The sequence below is a fragment of the Salvelinus alpinus genome, chromosome 14 (assembly GCF_045679555.1).
Source record: "Salvelinus alpinus chromosome 14, SLU_Salpinus.1, whole genome shotgun sequence".
Classification (NCBI taxonomy): Eukaryota; Metazoa; Chordata; class Actinopteri; order Salmoniformes; family Salmonidae; genus Salvelinus; species Salvelinus alpinus.
The window spans coordinates 45,985,567-46,008,102 of NC_092099.1; the positions used below are offsets into that span (position 1 = coordinate 45,985,567).

At 42.8% G+C, this 22,536-nt stretch overlaps 1 protein-coding gene and 1 long non-coding RNA gene across 4 annotated transcripts in view; both read left to right on the plus strand.

Annotated features, from left to right (window-relative positions):
* The first annotated feature begins 456 nt into the window (after positions 1 to 456).
* On the plus strand, positions 457 to 1,941 carry LOC139538203 (uncharacterized). The gene is made up of 2 exons (XR_011667693.1): positions 457 to 790; positions 1,689 to 1,941. It is a non-coding gene; the product is annotated as an uncharacterized lncRNA (long non-coding RNA).
* A 2,808-nt stretch (positions 1,942 to 4,749) lies between these two features.
* LOC139538965 (alkyldihydroxyacetonephosphate synthase, peroxisomal-like) overlaps positions 4,750 to 22,536 on the plus strand; it is a 45,137-nt gene continuing 27,350 nt past the window's right edge. The window contains exons 1-8 of one of the 3 annotated variants that reach the window (XM_071341566.1): positions 5,073 to 5,093; positions 10,572 to 10,661; positions 12,088 to 12,279; positions 12,385 to 12,475; positions 12,582 to 12,702; positions 12,896 to 12,973; positions 16,800 to 16,871; positions 17,102 to 17,181. In XM_071341566.1, the coding sequence (XP_071197667.1) occupies positions 12,401 to 12,475; positions 12,582 to 12,702; positions 12,896 to 12,973; positions 16,800 to 16,871; positions 17,102 to 17,181 (426 nt within the window). In that variant the 5' untranslated portion in view covers positions 5,073 to 5,093; positions 10,572 to 10,661; positions 12,088 to 12,279; positions 12,385 to 12,400. Of the gene's footprint in view, positions 5,094 to 10,571; positions 10,662 to 12,087; positions 12,280 to 12,384; positions 12,476 to 12,581; positions 12,703 to 12,895; positions 12,974 to 16,799; positions 16,872 to 17,101; positions 17,182 to 22,536 lie in introns of all 3 variants that reach the window. The other 2 variants (XM_071341565.1, XM_071341564.1) reach the window with 2 other exon arrangements.

Consider the following 22,536-nt stretch of genomic DNA (forward strand, 5'->3'; position numbering starts at 1 on the left):
AATAAAGAGCAAAATTATTGATTGTTATATTATTTGTGCCCTGGTCCTGTAAGAGCTCTTTGTCACTTCCCATGAGCCGGTTGTGAAAAAAACTCACACTCCATTCTTATGTTTAATAAATGTATCGTATTGTGTGTGTGTGGCAGGCTTACAATGATGGCAAAAAACAACATTTGAGAGTGCACTGACCCTGGTGCTAGAGGGGGTACGCAGCTGTAGGTTGAATGTTTGAAGGGGTAAGGGACTAAAAAGTATGGGAACCACTGCGTCTAGTCTAACATTCTGACACCTGAGAGGTTGGGACCACTTTGCAATTAAGTAGCGTTTGAAACATGTCTTCTTAATGAGGTGATCATACGACGAGCTCCGACAATTTATCTGTAAAGATCCTCACTACCTCTAGCTACCTTATCTACTACACCGTACACTTACTTCACTGTTCCACTATCTGAAATTATACGGGTTTTTTTCCCCCTTAAGCGCGCCCACGAATACGCGTTCACGTTTGGCAGCTCCACGTCGACATTCTTCCAGCTACAGACTGAACTGCACAGGGCTGAAAGAATAGAATAAGAGGTAAAAGCGGCGTGAATGCACCAATACGAACACTGTATGGAGGCTCCAAAGAGGGACGTCAACCGCGAAATTAGGAAGTGGAAAAACTCTTGCTTGCTTCGATAGTTTGTCCTGCAATCATTTTAGATAGCCCACTGATTTTTGCATTTTATTATCAGTTTGCCCTCGTGCTTGATTGCAGCTGTTCCCCTTTAAGAGCTCCCGTTTCTACCAGGTACCGTATGGTCAATTGCATTTCTTTAGCTTCTCATTTATAGTGTTCACATTTAGAATATGAAGCTATGCTATGGCATTTCACATCTGCTAATCGAATTCCAACATCTTTTAATTCACTGTTTGATTTTGTACTTTGTAACTTCATGACAATAAGCAACTCTCCAAACGGTGTTGAATATACATGTATTTGTTACTGCAATCTGAAGTGGAATATGTTGAATATTTGCCTTGTTTTATAGGTAGACCATTCTACACTATATTTTCATTGTGAAATTCAGTCTGTGGCTTGTGGAAAAACTCAACAAGTAGGCTAAACAGCGTAATGAACGTGGGTGTCTTACCCTTGGAGTGAACTATTCAACATAAAAATAAATTCATGATTTCAAATTTGGAACCTTTTAGACACGTCATCTGTTCCACATATGGAGTGCCCTAATTGGTTGCCTTTACTACCTTGAAAGTATTCCAGGTAGAACTGCAAAGTAAACACCTTATGAAGGAAAATGGATCTTGCCTCTTACTGTGTGATATTGTATGATTTCATCATTTGTATGGTGGTGGGGGGGGGGGGGGGGGTTGGTGTCAGAGTGTGAGAATCAATCCAAGTTTCCAACAGCAGTCTTTCCATTCTCTCCTCTCTGTGTTTTAATAAGCCCAGAGAATTAGTTAAAGTTCCACGTAATACACTTTTTGTAAAGCACTCAGCTGTGGTTGATTTCAGTTTAATCTCAAATCCTGGTGGATTTTAACTTTTTTAGGTTTCAATATTGTGTTCAGAAAGTCATCCCAACCTCATAATTACATATTTTCCCACACTTACAGTGTTAATTCAAAGTGTTTATCAACCCAGCACATCAATAGGAAACTTACATTTCACTCTCTCTTATATGTTGCAGGTGAAGGAGTAGTGAAAAGGGTTGGCACTGTGGCTGTCCAAGTAAAGTTCTGTGATACACTTTGACTCTAATTGTTTGCAGTCAGTGCATTACAGAACTTTATTTTGGGAGTTAACGCTCTGGCCTGAGGGAAGTAAACCTACCAGCTGGAGAGTCGGACCATTATTCCACAACATGGCCACTTGCAAACTTCAATAGGGAAACTCCTTGTCACTAAAATGTTCTAAGAATAAACTTTTTATTTTGACAATGACATGCCTCGTGAGTTTTCACCTACTTGTGAAAGTATTTATTTGCTTATAATTAAAAAGACTCACTTTGGGTCTGTTGGTATCAGAGTGAAATGTCTGAATTTATGACTGAAAAATAGAGTAGCAGAATGACTAGTAGATTGTTGCATCACTTTCTATAGGGTGACCCAGCGAGCCATATGGAAACTCCAGACTCCAGTCATCCCTCGTGTTCACTGTCATGTTACTCATGGAGGTGAGAAAGTTAAACAAGAGCCATTTAAATGTTCAAACCTCTTTCAGTGACCTGGGTCATAATGTACTGGTCCTACCACATATTAATTAACCTTATCAAACCCATAAACAATGTCAAAGATTTTAAGGATTATTTTCTGTTGTGTATTGACATTGTATCCTGTGAATGGTAGTTAGGCCTAATTATCTGTTGTATCATTCATTGTTGGAGTGTTGCAAATATAAATCTAATAAACTATTTCAGAGATGTATATGACAGCCAATAGGAAGTTAGGATGAAACGTTGCTATTATGCAGTGCAGTGTAGGCTGTCTGTCCAAGCAGTATGAATCAACGATGAGCAAACTTTTCACGCATAAAAATTATAAAAAAGGCAGTTTTATATTTAATTAACTAAAAGTGCAATAACATCACTGGCTCTACAAAGGGCACACAACTTGTTAGTCTAATTTAGAGATTCTCTGGTACTTTTGTAGACTTGTTAGCGCTCACCAGCCAAATTTGATCGCCGAAAATTGCGTACTAAGTCATATGTGTAGATATGTGCACCACATCATTGCTCTGCTGTGTATGCGTCTTGCTAGCTGTCACTCAAATGGCGAGAGGCTGAATGAAGCTCATTAGCTAGAACTTGAATTGCTAAGGGGCTGGTCCACATGGGGGAAAATGTAAGGGAAAAGGCACAGCATAACTTCCAGAAAAAAACAGTCGCTTTCAACTAGGGATTTCATGAATAATTGAGGTAAAACAGTAAATATGCTCATAGATTACACATGTATAAACTACACATTGATACATTCGGTCCAAAGCGAGAGGTTTAAAAAAAATACTTAAGACAGACCCTATCCCCTCAGCCATAAAATCAAGTGGACACTTCTGATGACGTCTGACGATTATACACTTGCAGGGCAAGGGAGGAAGGAAGAATATTTAAATTGACCACTCTTGGCCAGAAATTCATCACTCGTTCATCCCGCGATGATTGGGTTTTCAGCCACCGGTAGCTACAGTCAATTATGAGTGTATGTCTACTTATATTAAATATATAATTATTAATATACGCCTACTGTATGATAGCTAGCAAATTAATTAGCTAACTACCGTTGGCCTGCCTAGCTGAAACTTCTGAAGAAGGAACATATTTTATTTCTACAATTTCCAAGAGATAACCAAACAAAAACATTTAATTTTTACATAGTAGCAAAATGTCTAACTTATTTGCATTCGTTTTTATTTACACTTGTATGTTGACTTCTCCATTGATGTTGTTTTTAAGTTTTCACTGACTTTTCTTAGAGGATGTACAATCTCGCGAATTGAATTATGGGGAGTTTCAGGCCCGAAGTTTACATTATTATACACTCGCAAAGCCCACTAAAAACGAAGGCTGAGGGGCTTACGTTGCAAACTTCCCTTGCTTGGCTAATCATTTGGACCACCCGCCAAGATGGCGACAGGGATTCCCCCAAGGGCATAAGGCGAGGGTAAGTGGACGAGGGTGTGTCCTTTAAGTGTTTGGACTGCAGCCCCTAGTAGTCACCAAAGTTCCAGACCATATTTTTAAAGGCACATGCACACATTATTTAAGCAGCATGACATATTTTTCCTGCTATTAAATTAGATTACTTTCTTATTGAAAAATCTACATTTTTCTCTGTGTTTTGAAAAAGTTTTGAGTTTCAGTTCTCCCAAAGCCCAGTTCATTCATCGTGGTCTAATAGAGAGCTTCTGTGCTAAGCTTAAGTAATCATTAGGCTACCTGTCCATGGATCAAATCTGTCTGAGAAAAAGGCAGTCACCCACCGGCACAGCGAAAGAAGAGTTACGTTGATGCATGTTGAGAATGCAACACTTATAAAAATCTGGAATTTCTTTATCTTGCCATTTCTCCTGAAAGGATGACCTCAGAACTATGGGCATCAAGTTTCCATGAACTAAAGGCCTACTCTCAAACTCGTATGAATGTAACTGATAGTCCAAATCAACATGCTTGTAAGCTAGTCCTATACTACAATACTTGTTATGGAGTGATGATACGGGAAAACAGTAGAAAGCTCATTCATTTATATTCTTCCAAGAATCAATATAATATTTTGAATGACCATTGTATAGCAGTAAATCACACATTGTGCCTTGTAAAAATATTTGTCTAATATAAGCTATTTCCAGTGACTGTCATCAATTAGATTCAGACACAGGCCAATTTTTTTTCTTCTTGAGCGGATGGTCGGGGGACCCGGAACATAACAAATAATTTGACTGCAAATTGACTGGAAGAATCCCAAACAGATATAATATTTGACTAAAACATAATAATTTAAAACCTTGCTTACATTTGTATATGATCACCTGTCACTCTATTTTGTGTGGAATACTTGGGAACAGATTTCTCAAATTAAAATCACTTGGAGCTGATCTCTGTGTTTTTACAGTATTTTATGTACAACAATAAAAAATACAAATATATATATATATTTTGCTCAGAAAATGTGTTGGGCCAAACAAAACCACCCGCGCAAATTCGGCCCGCGGGCCGCCAGTTGGGGAAACATGCTCTATGGACTACCAGCAATTCAATTAAAGTAACAGCAAAGGTAGGCGATAATGTAACCAATTTTGCAACATTGTACTGTGTATTGAAAGCACAAATTAAATGCAAAGCATGATGGGATTTGATTACAATTTAGCTCATATCCTATTATCGATGTGACAGCTGCCTTTCCTTGCACAAACACGGAAGCAGTATGGCGTCAAACAGCAATAGCTCCGAGAGGCAACGAATTGCACAGCAAAGATTAAGGATAATTGCAGCGCATTTACATAAACATGAGGACGGTAACTCGGGAATTATCGCAAAAGAATGCAAAATTGATGCGACCGGTTCAACGGAAGAGAATAAAGGGACGGTGCCGAGAAAGAGGTAGGAATTGGCGGTGGTAATGGGGTAGAAGTGGATGAATATGAGGGCTATCCTGACATGCTATCTGCTAACGTTAGCTATAAGTGATTGCCATACAGTATGAAATAGCTGTTATGCATGTTCTTGTCATTTAAAAACACATCATTAGTGTCTTACAAACTGGGATGACCTCCTTGACATATTATTATTTAGACATCTCTGCTTTAATTTAGCTAGCTAAGAAAATTAACCAGCAGAATGTGCGGTAGTGGTCCTTAAACAAAGTGTTCATTCATCGAAGTGGGTGCGGCGAGACTGTATTCTATGTTCTATGCTAATCTTTTACACTAGTTAGCAAGTCTACTTATTTAGAATGTGTTTCAGTAATGTTTGATTTGTTGAAATTGAAGTTCAGGTCAATTCTACACTAGGACTGTACCAAATTTGTCATAGCTTGCCGGCGTTATATGACCCACACTAGCCGACTAAACTCAACTCCTAGATTTACGATGGAGTTGGGCGGCGACTAGTGTGGGCGGACTGGAACTCCGACACCACATAAAATGCTTTTCTTTTTATATATATACATATATATATAAACAAACTACTGATTTCAGAACCCAAAGAATAGACTGTTATTACACACAAGTGTTCTGTTTAATTGCGGGCTATTCTTTAGGTGCTGAAATGAAATTATGTTTTTATCCAAACCTACTCATCTGACCTCGGAGCTCCAGTCTGCCACCACTAGTCGCCGCTCAACTCCATCGTAAATCTAAGAGTTGAGTTTAATCGGCTAAACCCACACTAGCCGCTCGTGACAGCGGGCAGCTGAAGTTTATGTAACACCAAATGCCAACATTTGTGACTATTTCAAGGTGGCCTATTCCGTTATACATTTATATTGTTATCTATAGCTTGATAAACTACGGTTGATGTTTTGAATGCTGACAGTATTCTGAACAACGACTAGGGAAATCTCAACTCTGTTTGATTGACATGAACAGAATAAGCTAGCTAGTTACTATACATTATTGAATAGAAGGGATCATTATAATGGTAATATTTTTATATTCTTCATTATATTATCATATCACATTTGATCTGGAGGTTAATGTTTTTCCAGATTCAGAAATGGGATAAAGTTGAGCAGTTAACTTGGATCTGATTTGGCCAAGACTTGTGATGGTCTGACAGTCAGTTTGTAATGAGACGAGTTGGCTGTTAAGCTTTCACGATCATGCTGTAGTGACATACAAATAAAATCAGGGTTAAGTGCCTTGCTCAAGGGCAATTGTCACCTTATCAGCTCGGGTATTCGAACCAGCGACCTTTCATTTACAGGCCCAACGCTCCAACCGCTAGACTACCTACCACCCTATGACAGCTAGTGTCAGATATGCCTTAGACCACACTTCCATATTTGCATTTGGTAGAGGCTGTATTGTATGAACCACTCACCCATGCAACACTGAACAATCCATTATCCTGCATTCAACTGTGACATGGCCTGTGAGAGGAAGTGTTACCATCGTTCTACCACAGGAATGTTAATTATTTTTTCTGTATTATGTATGGCTCTTCATTGTGCAGTTGGGAAATGTTTGATATTAATATAGAATGTTTTTTTGTGTGAAGCAGAAGTGCTGAGGCTTATTTCAGATAAACCCTATAGGTGTGCTCCTGAGTGGTGCAGCGGTCTAAGGCACTGCATCTGTGCTAGAGGCGTCACTACAGACCCTGGTTCGGTTACTAGGCTGTATCACAACCGTCCGTGATTGGGAGTCCCATAGGGCGGTGCACAATTGGCCCAGCGTCGTTAGGGTTTGGCCGGGGTAGGCCATCACTGTAAATTTAACTGACTTGCCTAGTTAAATAAAGGTTAAATAAATAACCTGTTGGTCAGTTAGGCTATGGGCAATTCCATGTTAACAGAGTGATGCTGAGACTCAGATTTTTCACTTTAAAATGTGTCAAACAAAAAAACAATGATTGCAAAGTTAAACAAACCATACAACTGTATGCACAAGGATTACATTAAGATTGAAATGTAAGTTATAGATTGAAAGCAAGTCCCCGTGTGGCTCAGTTGGTAGAGCATGGCACTTGCAAAACCAAGGTTGTGCGTTTGATTCCCACGAGGGACCAGTACAAACAAATATGAAAATGTATGCACTCACTAGTGTAAGTCCCTCTGGATAAATCAGCTACATGACTAAAATGTAAAGACATTTTTGATCGATTGTATGTGCGCTAATTCCCATTCTATAATTTTAGTTTTTGTCTTTCGGTTTTGTACAACAGTTGAAAATACAATGTTTTTGGTTATTGAAAAGATGTTTCACAGTGGTTTAGCTGGTACAGTGATTCTCTACACTATACATTGCTTGTTTTGTCACAGACTGAAATTAGGTGAACTATTCCAATTTTAGCAACAAGGAAATGGCTGAGTGATTTCTGCATATTGCACTTTTTTCTTCTTCTTTTTTAAAGTGAAAAATCGGAGTCTCAGCGTCACTCTGTTACTGTGGAATTGCCCCCAATGCTACCTTTCTTGCGTGATGAGTATGGTTTAACCTGGAAGGCAGATTTTTGCAGGTTTGTTAGTCTCTCTCTATTGCCAAACATATGGTCATTTTGTGCTGACGAGTGGCCAAAAATGTTTTAATTATGACAATAAATTATAAAATAGTCTATGCCTAATTCTCCAGTGTGAGCCCACCACCATTTCCAAATGTAAAAAGAATGCTGTGTACAACTTGTATTGTTATCTGTATGCATAAATGTTACCGTCATGAATTTACCCTCATTACTCACATTTTCTAGAATTGCGCTTATCACTGGAGAGTAGGAATGTTGCCTGCTATGAAGCTAACTGGTCTTGGTCTTGCTGGAATGTCAGTCTGGATTTGACCTTGTTTCAAATGGCATTTTAAGGTCAGTCCTCTTAACAGACAAACGTTCTTCTTAAAAATATATATATAAAAAAAAAAAAATACAATTCAGAGTTTGTAAAATCAACAGTCTAACCTCTGGCCTATTAACTCATTCTGTTGTAATAACTTGATTGTAGCCACAAAACAAGGCTACCTTTTGAATAAGGCGCTGATCTAGCAGCTAATTACTAGCCTAATGGTCTGGTCATCGTCATGCAGTGTAATATTTATTACAGTAGCTTCAAAAGATTCCCCCAGCTCTTTGAGGCCAGACGGCCGTTGCTTCCATTTAATTAAACAATAAATTCATTCATCTCTGGGCAGTTGTATTCTTCTGCTTGTTGAGGTTGTTACAGGACATCACAGAGTTGTGTCATGGTCCGTTGAGATGCCAGGCTGTGATAGACTGGCATTGAGAGTATGTCTCTCTCTCTCTCTGTCATTTCCCAGGCTCCTCATAAATTACACTGGCTGCCTGTTTGGCAGGCATTCCTCATGGGTTTTACTCAACCATGTGTACCAACTTAAGGTATGGATCCCTTCTAGGGGTAGTGACCTATTTCCTCTGGCCGGCTGCCGTAGTGACCTATTTCCTCTGGCCGGCTGCCGTAGTGACCTATTTCCTCTGGCCGGCTGCCGTAGTGGCCTATTTCCTCTGGCCGGCTGCCGTAGTGGCCTATTTCCTCCGGCCGGCTGCCGTAGTGACCTATTTCCTCCGGCCGGCTGCCGGAGTGACCTATTTCCTCCGGCCGGCTGCCGTAGTGACCTATTTCCTCCGGCCGGCTGCCGTAGTGGCCTATTTCCTCCGGCCGGCTGCCGTAGTGGCCTATTTCCTCTGGCCGGCTGCCGTAGTGACCTATTTCCTCTGGCCGGCTGCCGTAGTGACCTATTTCCTCTGGCCGGCTGCCGTAGTGACCTATTTCCTCTGGCCGGCTGCCGTAGTGACCTATTTCCTCCGGCCGGCTGCCGTAGTGACCTATTTCCTCCGGCCGGCTGCCGTAGTGGCCTATTTCCTCTGGCCGGCTGCCGTAGTGGCCTATTTCCTCTGGCCGGCTGCCGTAGTGACCTATTTCCTCTGGCCGGCTGCCGTAGTGACCTATTTCCTCTGGCCGGCTGCCGTAGTGACCTATTTCCTCTGGCCGGCTGCCGTAGTGACCTATTTCCTCTGGCCGGCTGCCGTAGTGACCTATTTCCTCTGGCCGGCTGCCGTAGTGACCTATTTCCTCTGGCCGGCTGCCGTAGTGGGCTATTTCCTCTGGCGAGGAACATCTGAAAAGCATTCCCTTGGGATGAGCGTAGTGATTTAACACAGACGAAGAAACACATTACTAAACTGTCAGTTTTATTATTATTCAGTAGATATATTGAGATACTAAAATTCTGCCTGACATTTTCAGTTCAGTGTTCAAACTTGTTTCTTGAATCCTCTAACCTGATATAGATTTACCACAATAAAGGAGGAATACCGCTCTGCAATCAACCCTCTTATTTTCCTGCATTTTACTTTCCATTTCATCAATTAATTTCCCATTTTAACTTATTTTTATCATAATTTTTTTTCTGGATTCCTTCATGTAAGCCGCCCAATGGTATTTATTTGGAACACTGTTTTTAGGAGGATATACCCTACCTTCGTTGTCCACAACTTTTCTCCTAATGCTCATCTATGGTCATTCATCATGCTGCTTCTACTTGGAATGAGATCTAAGCCTCTCTCTGTCTGATGACTGCTGTTTGAAGGTAACAGGTTTTCTTCCCCATTTGTTACTGTGCCTACAGGCTTTTGTAGTTGGCTGTGTGTAGTCCACAGGGGAACGACCACCTCTGAGACCAGGCCTAGGTGTGACTGGAGCCTCCCATACTGCCAATACACTAAGGAAGAACCATGATGTGGAAAGCCCATTGAATAACGGAGTGCCATGACATGGAAAGCCCATTTTTGAATAACGGAGAGCCATGACGTGGAAAGCCCATTTTTGAATAACGGCGAGCCATGACGTGGAAAGCCCATTGTTGAATAACGGAGAGCCATGACGTGGAAAGCCCATTTTTGAATAACGGCGAGCCATGACGTGGAAAGCCCATTTTGAATAACGGCGAGCCATGACGTGGAAAGCCCATTTTGAATAACGGAGAGCCATGGCGTGGAAAGCCCATTTTTGAATAACGGCGAGCCATGACGTGGAAAGCCCATTGTTGAATAACGGAGAGCCATGACGTGGAAAGCCCATTTTTGAATAACGGCGAGCCATGACGTGGAAAGCCCATTTTTGATATAACGGCGAGCCATGACGTGGAAAGCCCATTTTTGAATAACTGATAGCAAAACAAGGGAACTGCAACACATCCCCCCCCATTGCAAATAGACCAGTAATCCAAATACTAGCCTACTGTGTGCAACAGGATGTCAAGTATGAGGGTTCATGGTCTTTTATAAGTGCTTCCTTGTATTGTCTTGGTCCCTTGAGATTTGACTTGTCGTCTCTGACAGTGTTATTACACTATTAGCTTCTACTACTGTAACATTCATTAACTTGACCAACTGTTTCTTGTTCTCTCCCAGGCAGGAGATTATGAAGTGGAATGGTTGGGGGTACAGTGACTCCAAATTCCTCTTTAACAAGAAGGGTCAAGCAGAGTTTACAGGGAAAAGGTACAGAATACTGTCTCAACATTTTCAACTTTTATTCTCACGACGAAAATCTTGATTGTCTCAGACGATCTGTAGGCTAAATAATCTATTCACATTTCTACTTTGTACACTCATCTACTGTCAAATCTACCATTCCAGTGTTTTAATTGCTATATTGTATTTACTTCGCCACCATGGCCTATTTATTGCCTTTACCTCCCTTATCTCACCTCATTTGCTCACATTGTATATAGACTTATTTTTTTACTGTATTATTGACTGTATGTTTGTTTTACTCCATGTGTAACTCTGTGTTGTATGTGTCGAACTGCTTTGCTTTATTTGGGCCAGGTCACAGTTGTAAATGAGAACTTGTTCTGAACTTGCCTATCTGGTTAAATAAAGGTGGGGGAAAAAACATGTGTTGAATGAGAATTCTCAATCTTAGTTGTTCACTCCTTTGCACAGTCTACTGCCTAAAACTGGTTCCGACATTTCTGGATTTTTATGTATTTAAATAGTTGATTATTTGTGTACTCGTTTGACATTTTACTGCAGTGTTAGGAGCTAGTAACATAAGCGTTTCACTGCACCCGCTATAACATCTGCTTAACAGTGTGAATGCCAGGGTTTCCACAGACGCGGTCCTGGTGCCCCCCATGGGTGCATTTGTGTGTGTTTTTGCCCTAGCATAACACAGCTGACTTAAATAACCAACTCATCATCAAGCTTTGATTATTTGAATCAGCTGTGTAGTGCTAGGCCAATAAAAAAAGGGCCAGGAAAACCCTGGTGTACATGATCAATAAACTTTGATTTGAAAACCTCCCACTCCCACTCCAGCCTCATTCAGAGTGGGGTACTAGTGCCATCTAGTGGCTGGTATCTGTACTCTGCTTATCTTGTTTTGATTTAGTCCCAGACATCAGGTCAATGAGTTTCAAACTCCCCTTATTACCTTTCTTGGAATGTTTCTTCTAGGGGTTGGTGCTTTTGTTTTGTTTATGCTAACAGTTGTCATGGGAACAATTGTTGGAAATATGTTGAGTGCTGATGTAGGAAGTGATTAGTTTGAATCTCTGTGTGTTTTTTAAAGAAGCCTAACCTATTGTCTCTCCACTCTCTCTGATAACTGAGTATGACTTCAATCCACACTGTCTGCAGAATGGATCTCTGTTTTCTTTGGCACAACATCTTTTGTTCTACACCTTTTATCTTTGTCCTGTATGATAGAGGCAGAGATGGTGACATATGGTTTCAGAACAGAAAGCCTGTCAGACTTAAAGCTAAGCGATGTGATTTTTACAGGATGCTGAGTAGCAGATGGCTCCTCTGTTAGTCTTTACTAGAAGTTGTATCAATGACATTTCCTGTTCTGTGCTTTCTCTGCGTGGTTTGAGAGATGGAAGAAATTAAAGTGAATGAGATTTCTCCTCTTTTCATTAAGGAGTGTGTTTTAATGGTCTGCTGGACAAAGACAGACTACAGTTCCCTGATGTGTTGGCCTCTACTGTGCCAGCGGTTCAATTATACAGCGTCTGGCCTGGGCTGGCGCCACGGGGACAGCGCGGTCACTGGGCTCACCTAATAACCTCTAAGCTCAAACAACCACACACTGACTCCATACCCATAACAGACAGTATGTATTTCAGCAGTTCCCAGCATAACACCTAGGTCAGACGGGATGTGTTTATGATTTGGGTCAAGCTTTCTTTTAATCCTGTGTGCTTTTGGTTCATTGCAGGTACAGGCTAAGCGGGATGACCCTGCCCAGTTTGCAAGACTGGTTTGAAAATACCTTTGGTGCCAGTATGAAGCATAAAAGCCCTGCGACAGTAAGTGTCATTGGTTTTCAAACCCTCATGTCTCCTGTTGGTGTGAATTCCAATGATGGCAGCGACCCGTTGATGGCTCCTCCTCCTCCCATGTCTTTGTCCTCAGCCCGTCCTGAATGTCAGCGCTGTGCCGCCGCCCAGACTGAACGAGGCATTCGTAGAGAACCTGAAGGCCACAGGCATCCCATTCTCCAATGAGGCGGAGGACAGGGTGTTCCGTGCCCACGGTGAGGCATGGCTGGGAATGCTCCGGTCCTCCAGGGGACTGGGTCTCATACAGTGTGTGATGCCATCTTTAATCTTACACATGCGGTACATAGGAACACAGCAGTATTATGAACATCACACTAATTATACTGATCATACAATCATAATTGCTTTTGTCGTAGTATATTTAACATTTTTCTCTTGTGTTAACAGGTCATTGCTTACATGAAATCTTTGCTCTCAGAGAAGGGAAGACATTTGAGCGTGTTCCAGACATGGTGGTGTGGCCAAGTGAGTTTTTACATCACTACTGTTTTGAACGACCAACGTTTCCACCCCCCTCTCTCCCACAATGCATTGCTTCTCTTCATCCTGGCTCAGGTGTTTTTTTTTTTGTTTTTTTTTTAAGGGTTAATTTTTATTTATTTATTTTATTTAACCTTTATTTAACCAGGTAGGCAAATTGAGAACACGTTCTCATTTACAATTGCGACCTGGCCAAGATAAAGCAAAGCAGTTCGACACATACAACAACACATAGTTACACATGGAGTAAAACAAACATATAGTCAATAATACAGTGAAAAAAAAAAAAAAAAAATAAGTCTATATACAATGTGAGCAAGTGAGGTGAGATAAGGGAGGTGAAGGCAAACAAATATATGTATAAATAAATAACATAAATAAATAAAAATATAAAAGGCCATGGAGGTGAAGTGAATACAACACAGCAAGTAAAATAAAACTAAAAAAAAAAACCCTGGAATGGTTGGTTTGCAGCGGAAGAAAGTGCAAAGTAGAGACAGAAAATAATGGGGTGCAAAGGAGCAAAATAAATTAATAAAATAAATACAGTAGGTAAAGAGGTAGTTGTTTGGGCTAAATTGTAGATGGGTTATGTACAGGTGCAGTAATCTATGAGCTGCTCTGACAGCTGGTGCTTAAAGCTAGTGAGGGAGATAGGTGTTTCCAATTTCAGAGATTTTTGTAGTTCGTTCCAGTCATTGGCAGCAGAGAACTGGAAGGAGAGGCGTCCAAAGGAAGAATTGGTTTTGGGGGTGACTAGAGAGATATACCTGCTGGAGCGCGTGCTACAGATAGGTGCTGCTATGGTGACCAGCGAGCAGAGATAAGGGGGGACTTTACCTAGCAGGGTCTTGTAGATGACCTGGAACCAGTGGGTTTGGCGACGAGTATGAAGCGAGGGCCAGCCAACGAGAGTGTACAGGTCGCAGTGGTGGGTAGTATATGGGGCTTTGGTGACAAAACGGATGGCACTGTGATAGACTGCATCCAATTTATTGAGTAGGGTTTTGGAGGCTATTTTGTAAATGACATCACCGAAGTCGAGGATTGGTAGGATGGTCAGTTTTACAAGGGTATGTTTGGCAGCATGAGTAAAGGATGCTTTGTTGCGGAATAGGAAGCCAATTCTAGATTTGACTTTGGATTGGAGATGTTTGATGTGAGTCTGGAAGGAGAGTTTACAGTCTAACCAGACACCTAGGTATTTGTAGTTGTCCACATATTCTAAGTCAGAACCGTCCAAAGTAGTGATGTTGGACAGGCGGGCAGGGGCAGGCAGCGATCGGTTGAAGAGCATGCATTTGGTTTTACTTGTATTTAAGAGCAGTTGGAGGCCACGGAAGGAGAGTTGTATGGCATTGAAGCTCGCCTGGAGAGTTGTTAACACAGTGTCAAAAGAAGGGCCAGAAGTATACAGAATAGTGTCGTCTGCGTAGAGGTGGATCAGAGAATCACCAGCAGCAAGAGCGACATCATTGATGTATACAGAGAAGAGAGTCGGTCCAAGAATTGAACCCTGTGGCACCCCCATAGAGACTGCCAGAGGCCCGGACAACAGACCCTCCGATTTGACACACTGAACTCGATCAGAGAAGTAGTTGGTGAACCAGGCGAGGCAATCATTAGAGAAACCAAGGCTGTCGAGTCTGCCAATGAGGATGTGGTGATTGACAGAGTCAAAAGCCTTGGCCAGGTCAATGAATACGGCTGCACAGTATTGTTTCCTATCGATGGCGGTTACGATGTCGTTTATGACCTTGAGCGTGGCTGAGGTGCACCCATGACCAGCTCTGAAACCAGATTGCATAGCGGAGAAGGTGTGGTGGGATTCGAAATGGTCGGTAATCTGTTTGTTGACTTGGCTTTCGAAGACCTTAGAAAGGCAGGGTAGGATAGATATAGGTCTGTAGCAGTTAGGGTCAAGGGTGTCCCCCCCTTTGAAGAGGGGGATAACCGCAGCTGCTTTCCAATCTTTGGGGATCTCGGACGACACGAAAGAGAGGTTGAAGAGGCTAGTAATAGGGGTGGCAACAATTTCAGCAGATAGTTTTAGAAAGAAAGGGTCCAGATTATCTAGCCCGGCTGATTTGTAAGGGTCCAGATTTTGCAGCTCATTTAGGACATCAGCTGACTGTATTTGGGAGAAAGAGAAATGGGGGAAGCTTGGGCGAGTAGCAGAGGGGAGGGCAGTGCTGTTGTCCGGGGTAGGGGCAGCCAGATGGAAAGCATGGCCAGCCGTGGAAAAATGCTTATTGAAATTCTCAATTATAGTGGATTTGTCGGTGGTGACAGTGTTTCCTATCTTCAGAGCGGTTGGAAGCTGGGAGGAGGTGTTCTTATTCTCCATGGACTTTACGGTGTCCCAGAACTTTTTTGAATTTGTGTTGCAGGAAGCAAATTTCTGCTTGAAAAAGCTAGCCTTGGCTGTTCTAACTGCCTGTGTATATTGGTTTCTGGCTTCCCTGAAAAGTTGCATATCACGGGGGCTGTTCGATGCTAATGCAGAACGCCATAGGATGTTTTTCTGTTGGTTAAGGGCAGTCAGGTCAGGAGAGAACCAAGGGCTATATCTGTTCCTGGTTCTAAATTTCTTGAATGGGGCATGCTTATTCAAGATGGTGAGGAAGGCATTTTTAAAAAATGACCAGGCATCCTCTACTGACGGGATGAGATCGATATCCTTCCAGGATACCCCGGCCAGGTCGATTAGAAAGGCCTGCTCGCTGAAGTGTTTCAGGGAGCGTTTGACAGTGATGAGTGGAGGTCGTTTGACCGCTGACCCATTACGGATACAGGCAATGAGGCAGTGATCGCTGAGATCTTGGTTGAAAACAGCAGAGGTGTATTTGGAGGGCAAGTTTGTTAGGATGATATCTATGAGGGTACCCGAGTTTACGGAATTGGGGTGGTACCTGGTAGGTTCATTGATAATTTGTGTGAGATTGAGGGCATCAAGCTTAGATTGTAGGGTGGCTGGGGTTTTGAGCATGTTCAAATTTAGGTCGCCTAGCAGCACGAACTCTGAAGATAGATGGGGGGCAATCAGTTCACATATAGTGTCCAGAGCACAGCTGGGGGCAGAGGGTGGTCTATAGCAGGCGGCAACGGTGAGAGACTTGTTTTTAGAGAGGTGGATTTTTAAAAGTAGAAGTTCAAATTGTTTGGGAACAGACCTGGATAGTAAGACAGAACTCTGCAGGCAGTCTTTGCAGTAGATTGCAACACCGCCCCCTTTGGCCGTTCTATCTTGTCTGAAAATCTTGTAATTGGGGATGAAAATATCTGAGTTTTTGGTGGTCTTTCTAAGCCAGGATTCAGACACGGCTAAAACATCCGGGTTGGCAGAGTGTGCTAAAGCAGTGAACAAAACAAACTTAGGGAGGAGGCTTCTAATGTTAACATGCATGAAGCCAAGGCTATTACGGTTACAGAAGTCATCAAAAGAGAGCGCCTGGGGAATAGGAGTGGAGCCAGGTACAAATGTACTAATCTCTGCCGAGGCGTAGGGATATTGATATGTATGAGAGGTGGCTTAATAAGAAGCATCAGGGGGAGGGCGTTGGACACCCAATACACCAGGCCCAGCACAGTATAGTCATGAATCATGGCAAATTGGTTTGCCGCAGTTATGGCTGGCACCTTTTTTATCATGCAAATTTGTGTTGACTGATGGCTGGAATTTGATTGAGCAGACTCTGTGCCATTGCTACTCTTGTTATCGATGTAACACTAACATATAGCTGTGTGTTATATAATGACACGGGATAAAATAGCCATCCAAGATATTGTTATGTTTCCTTTGCCTCCGCAGACTGCCACAACGATGTGGTGAAAATTGTGGAGCTGGCATGCAAGCACAATGTTTGTTTGATACCGTACGGCGGTGAGTATTTTACTGTTGCAAACCCAATAGTGAAATATATTATTATGTTTTTATTTATGTTTTCCAAACTTTAAAATATATTTTAGATTAGAATATTATGCCCTGTTTTGACCATGTGGCCTGACCAGGGAAAGTGCTGGTTATAGCCTGCTGCTAGGGCCCAGAGCTTTCCCCTAGTGATGTGGTCAGGGAGAAGTCCTAACCCCTCTACTCTCCTGTCCCCCATCCAGGAGGGACCAGTGTGACCAGTGCTCTAGAGTGCCCCCCGGAGGAAACGCGCTGCATCGTCTCTCTGGATACTTCCCAGATGGTGGGGAATGAACTGACTTGGAAGACCGTACACATTAGATCCACTCTGAGAGTCACACGTCGTAGATCTGTAAACAATGCTTGTATACCATACAAGGATCTGCTCCACAAAGCACTTTGTCTCAACACAACTTTACTGTTTTTATAGGACCAAATATACACTGTGTACCCTTTTTGCTAACCAGAACAGCCTCAATTTGTCAGGGCATGGACTATACAATGTGTTAAGAGTTCTACAGGGATGCTGGCCCATGTTGACTCCAATGCTTCCCACAGTTGTGTCAAATTGGCTGGATGTCCTTTGGGTGGTGGATCATTCTTGAAACACACAGGGAAACTGTTGAGTGTGGAAAAGCCCAGCAGCGTTGCAGTTATTGACACAAACTTGTGCGCCTGGCACTTTCTACCATACCCTGTTCAAAGGCACTTAAATCTTTTGTATTGTCCATTCACCCTCTGAATGGAACACATTCTCAATGGATGTCTCTATTGTCTGAAGACTTATTAATCTTCCTTTAACCTGTCTCCTCCCCTTCATCCAAACTGTTTGAAGTGGATTGAACAAGTAACGTCATTAAGGAATCATAGCTTTCAACCTGGTCAGTCTGTCATGGAAAGAGCAGGTGTTCATAAGGTTTTGTATTTAGAGTAAAACCTTGTATCTGTATGTTAATGATACATCTTAGTTTTACAGACCGTATAATGTCTTGCACAAGATCAACCGGCTATATACTCTATTTATGGACAATAGAAAGCCAAGTATTACAGGAAATTTATTTTGAGCTTTTTTTGCTGTGAATGTCTGACGCTCTCACAACAGGAAAGATAGTGGTCGGTCAGCACGGAGGACGCTCTCACAACAGGAAAGGTAGGGGTCGGTCAGCACGGAGGACGCTCTCACAACAGGAGAGATGGGGGTCGGTCAGCACGGAGGACGCTCTCACAACAGGAGAGATGGGGGTCGGTCAGCACGGAGGACGCTCTCACAACAGGAAAGATGGGGGTTGGTCAGCACGGAGGACGCTCTCACAACAGGAGAGATGGGGGTCGGTCAGCACGGAGGACGCTCTCACAACAGGAGAGATGGGGGTCGGTCGGCACGGAGGACGCTCTCACAACAGGAAAGATGGAGGTCGGTCAGCACGGAGGACGCTCTCACAACAGGAGAGATGGGGGTCGGTCAGCACGGAGGACGCTCTCACAACAGGAGAGATGGGGGTCGGTCAGCACGGAGGACGCTCTCACAACAGGAGAGATAGAGGTCGGTCAGCACGGAGGACGCTCTCACAACAGGAAAGATGGGGGTCGGTCAGCACGGAGGACGCTCTCACAACAGGAGAGATGGGGGTCGGTCAGCACGGAGGACGCTCTCACAACAGGAAAGATAGAGATCGATCAGCACGGAGGACGCTCTCACAACAGGAAAGATGGGGGTCGGTCAGCACGGAGGACGCTCTCACAACAGGAGAGATGGGGGTCGGTCAGCACGGAGGACGCTCTCACAACAGGAAAGATAGAGATCGGTCAGCACGGAGGACGCTCTCACAACAGGAAAGATAGAGGTCGGTCAGCACGGAGGACGCTCTCACAACAGGAAAGATAGAGGTCGGTCAGCACGGAGGACGCTCTCACAACAGGAAAGATGGGGGTCGGTCAGCACGGAGGACGCTCTCACAACAGGAGAGATGGGGGTCGGTCAGCACGGAGGACGCTCTCACAACAGGAAAGATAGAGATCGGTCAGCACGGAGGACGCTCTCACAACAGGAAAGATAGAGGTCGGTCAGCACGGAGGACGCTCCTATATCCACATCAAAGCTTATTCAGACGTCCAGCTGTCTCACTCTCTTATCTTACTTTCGGAGAATCATAAATTTGCTCAACTTTTTCCTCAGAGAAAAATACTGTGAGGGAAGGAAACCCAGTCGGAAACAGCATTTAGTATCAGTACTGTATCATAGAGCTGTTGGACAGCTGTCTACCCAGGTGATATATTGGCGGTCTGGACATTGCTAGTCCAGCAGTCACTGAGGAGGTGACGTAAAGGTGGCGTAAATACCAGTGCACTGGGTCAAGGGTCACAGGGCATAGCGGTTCTGAGGGAGTCACATGAAAGACTGTGTATGACCGCAGCAGACACTTTATTACCTCTGGAGAATGAATGATGGCTCTAGCTGGGCCAGGGGTGACTGGAGAGGTTAACCTTTTGGAATCTGACTAACACTGTGTCCTCCCCACGGCCCAGTCCTCTAGTAACAACAGCCACATGTTCGTATCTCACAAGTGCTACTGAAATACCCCCCCGTCGTCACATCTTCAACAAACAACACGAGCTTGGTTGTTAATACCTTTCTCGTTGATAGATATTGTGGTCACCATAGCATCAGGCTTTTTCTCACAGTCGTTATAAAAGGCTGCATACTGACCTTTTTGGGGGTTCTAGAATTAATAAAAGGCTGCATACTGACCTTTTTGGGGGTTCTAGAATTAATAAAAGGCTGCATACTGACCTTTTTGGGGGTTCTAGAATTAATAAAAGGCTGCATACTGACCTTTTTTGGAGATTTCTAATTAATAAAAGGTTGCATACTGACCTTTTTTGGGGTTCTAGAATTAATAAAAGGCTGCATACTGACCTTTTTTGGGGTTCTAGAATTAATAAAAGGCTGCATACTGACCTTTTTGGGGGTTCTAGAATTAATAAAAGGCTGCATACTGACCTTTTGGGGGGTTCTAGAATTAATAAAAGACTGCATACTGATCTTTTTTGGGGTTCTAGAATTAATAAAAGGCTGCATACTGACCTTTTTTGGGGTTCTAGAATTAATAAAAGGCTGCATACTGACCTTTTGGGGGGTTCTAGAATTAATAAAAGGCTGCATACTGACCTTTTTGGGGGTTCTAGAATTAATAAAAGGCTGCATACTGACCTTTTTGGGGGTTCTAGAATTAATAAAAGGCTGCATACTGACCTTTTTTGGGGTTCTAGAATTAATAAAAGGCTGCATACTGACCTTTTTGGGGGTTCTAGAATTAATAAAAGGCTGCATACTGACCTTTTGGGGGGTTCTAGAATTAATAAAAGGCTGCATACTGACCTTTTCGGGGGTTCTAGAATTAATAAAAGGCTGCATACTGACCTTTTTTGGGGTTCTAGAATTAATAAAAGGCTGCATACTGACCTTTTTGGGGGTTCTAGAATTAATAAAAGGCTGCATACTGACCTTTTTTGGGGTTCTAGAATTAATAAAAGGCTGCATACTGACCTTTTTGGGGGTTCTAGAATTAATAAAAGGCTGCATACTGACCTTTTTGAGGGTTCTAGAATTAATAAAAGGCTGCATACTGACCTTTTTGGGGGTTCTAGAATTAATAAAAGGCTGCATACTCACCTTTTTGGGGTTCTAGAATTAATAAAAGGCTGCGTACTGACCTTTTTGAGGGTTCTAGAATTAATAAAAGGCTGCGTACTGACCTTTTTGAGGGTTCTAGAATTAATAAAAGGCTGCATACTGACCTTTTTGAGGGTTCTAGAATTAATAAAAGGCTGCATACTCACCTTTTTGGGGGTTCTAGAATTAATAAAAGGCTGCATACTGACCTTTTTGGGGGTTCTAGAATTAATAAAAGGCTGCATACTCACCTTTTTGAGGGTTCTAGAATTAATAAAAGGCTGCATACTGACCTTTTTGGGGGTTCTAGAATTAATAAAAGGCTGCATACTCACCTTTTTGGGGGTTCTAGAATTAATAAAAGGCTGCATACTGACCTTTTTGGGGGTTCTAGAATTAATAAAAGGCTGCATACTGACCTTTTTGGGGGTTCTAGAATTAATAAAAGGCTGCATACTGACCTTTTTGGGGGTTCTAGAATTAATAAAAGGCTGCATACTGACCTTTTTGGGGGTTCTAGAATTAATAAAAGGCTGCATACTGACCTTTTTGGGGGTTCTAGAATTAATAAAAGGCTGCATACTGACCTTTTTGGGGGTTCTAGAATTAAGACCTTAACAACTGGAATGTATTTGATGTCATTCACTTGGTGAAGGCAGTTTTAGAGAACAGCCTTGGATATGCTGTCAACACTACTACTGCAATCATTAAAATCCTCTCCCTCTAACCTGTATAGGATGTATCGGACACAGAGTGTGCTTTTCATCAGGGCTAAACTCATAAGGCATTGTACACAATTTGTATAGTGGTCTAAACCAGGGATCATCAACTAGATTCAACCGCGGGATAATTTTTTTTCTTGAGCGGATAGTCGGGGAGCCGGAACATACAGTGGGGAGAACAAGTATTTGATACACTGCCGATTTTGCCGATTTTCCTACTTACAAAGCATGTAGAGGTCTGTAATTTTTATCATAGGTACACTTCAACTGTGAGAGACGGAATCTAAAACAAAAATCCCGAAAATCACATTGTATGATTTTTAAGTAATTAATTCGCATTTTATTGCATGACATAAGTATTTGATACATCAGAAAAGCAGAACTTAATATTTGGTACAGAATCCTTTGTTTGCAATTACAGAGATCATACGTTTCCTGTAGTTCTTGACCAGGTTTGCACACACTGCAGCAGGGATTTTGGCCCACTCCTCCATACAGACCTTCTCCAGATCCTTCAGGTTTCGGGGCTGTCGCTGGGCAATACGGACTTTCAGCTCCCTCCAAAGATTTTCTATTGGGTTCAGGTCTGGAGACTGGCTAGGCCACTCCAGGACCTTGAGATACTTCTTACGGAGCCACTCCTTAGTTGCCCTGGCTGTGTGTTTCGGGTCGTTGTCATGCTGGAAGACCCAGCCACGACCCATCATCAATGCTCTTACTGAGGGAAGGAGGTTGTTGGCTAAGATCTCGCAATACATGGCCCCATCCATCCTCCCCTCAATACGGTGCAGTCGTCCTGTCCCCTTTGCAGAAAAGCATCCCCAAAGAATGATGTTTCCACCTCCATGCTTCACGGTTGGGATGGTGTTCTTGGGGTTGTACTCATCCTTCTTCTTCCTCCAAACACGGCGAGTGGAGTTTAGACCAAAAAGCTCTATTTTTGAATCATCAGACCACATGACCTTCTCCCATTCCTCCTCTGGATCATCCAGATGGTCATTGGCAAACTTCAGACGGGCCTGGACATGCGCCTGCTTGAGCAGGGGGACCTTGTGTGCGCTGCAGGATTTTAATCCATGACGGCGTAGTGTGTTACTAATGGTTTTCTTTGAGACTGTGGTCCCAGCTCTCTTCAGGTCATTGACCAGGTCCTGCCGTGTAGTTCTGGGCTGATCCCTCACCTTCCTCATGATCATTGATGCCCCACGAGGTGAGATCTTGCATGGAGCCCCAGACCGAGGGT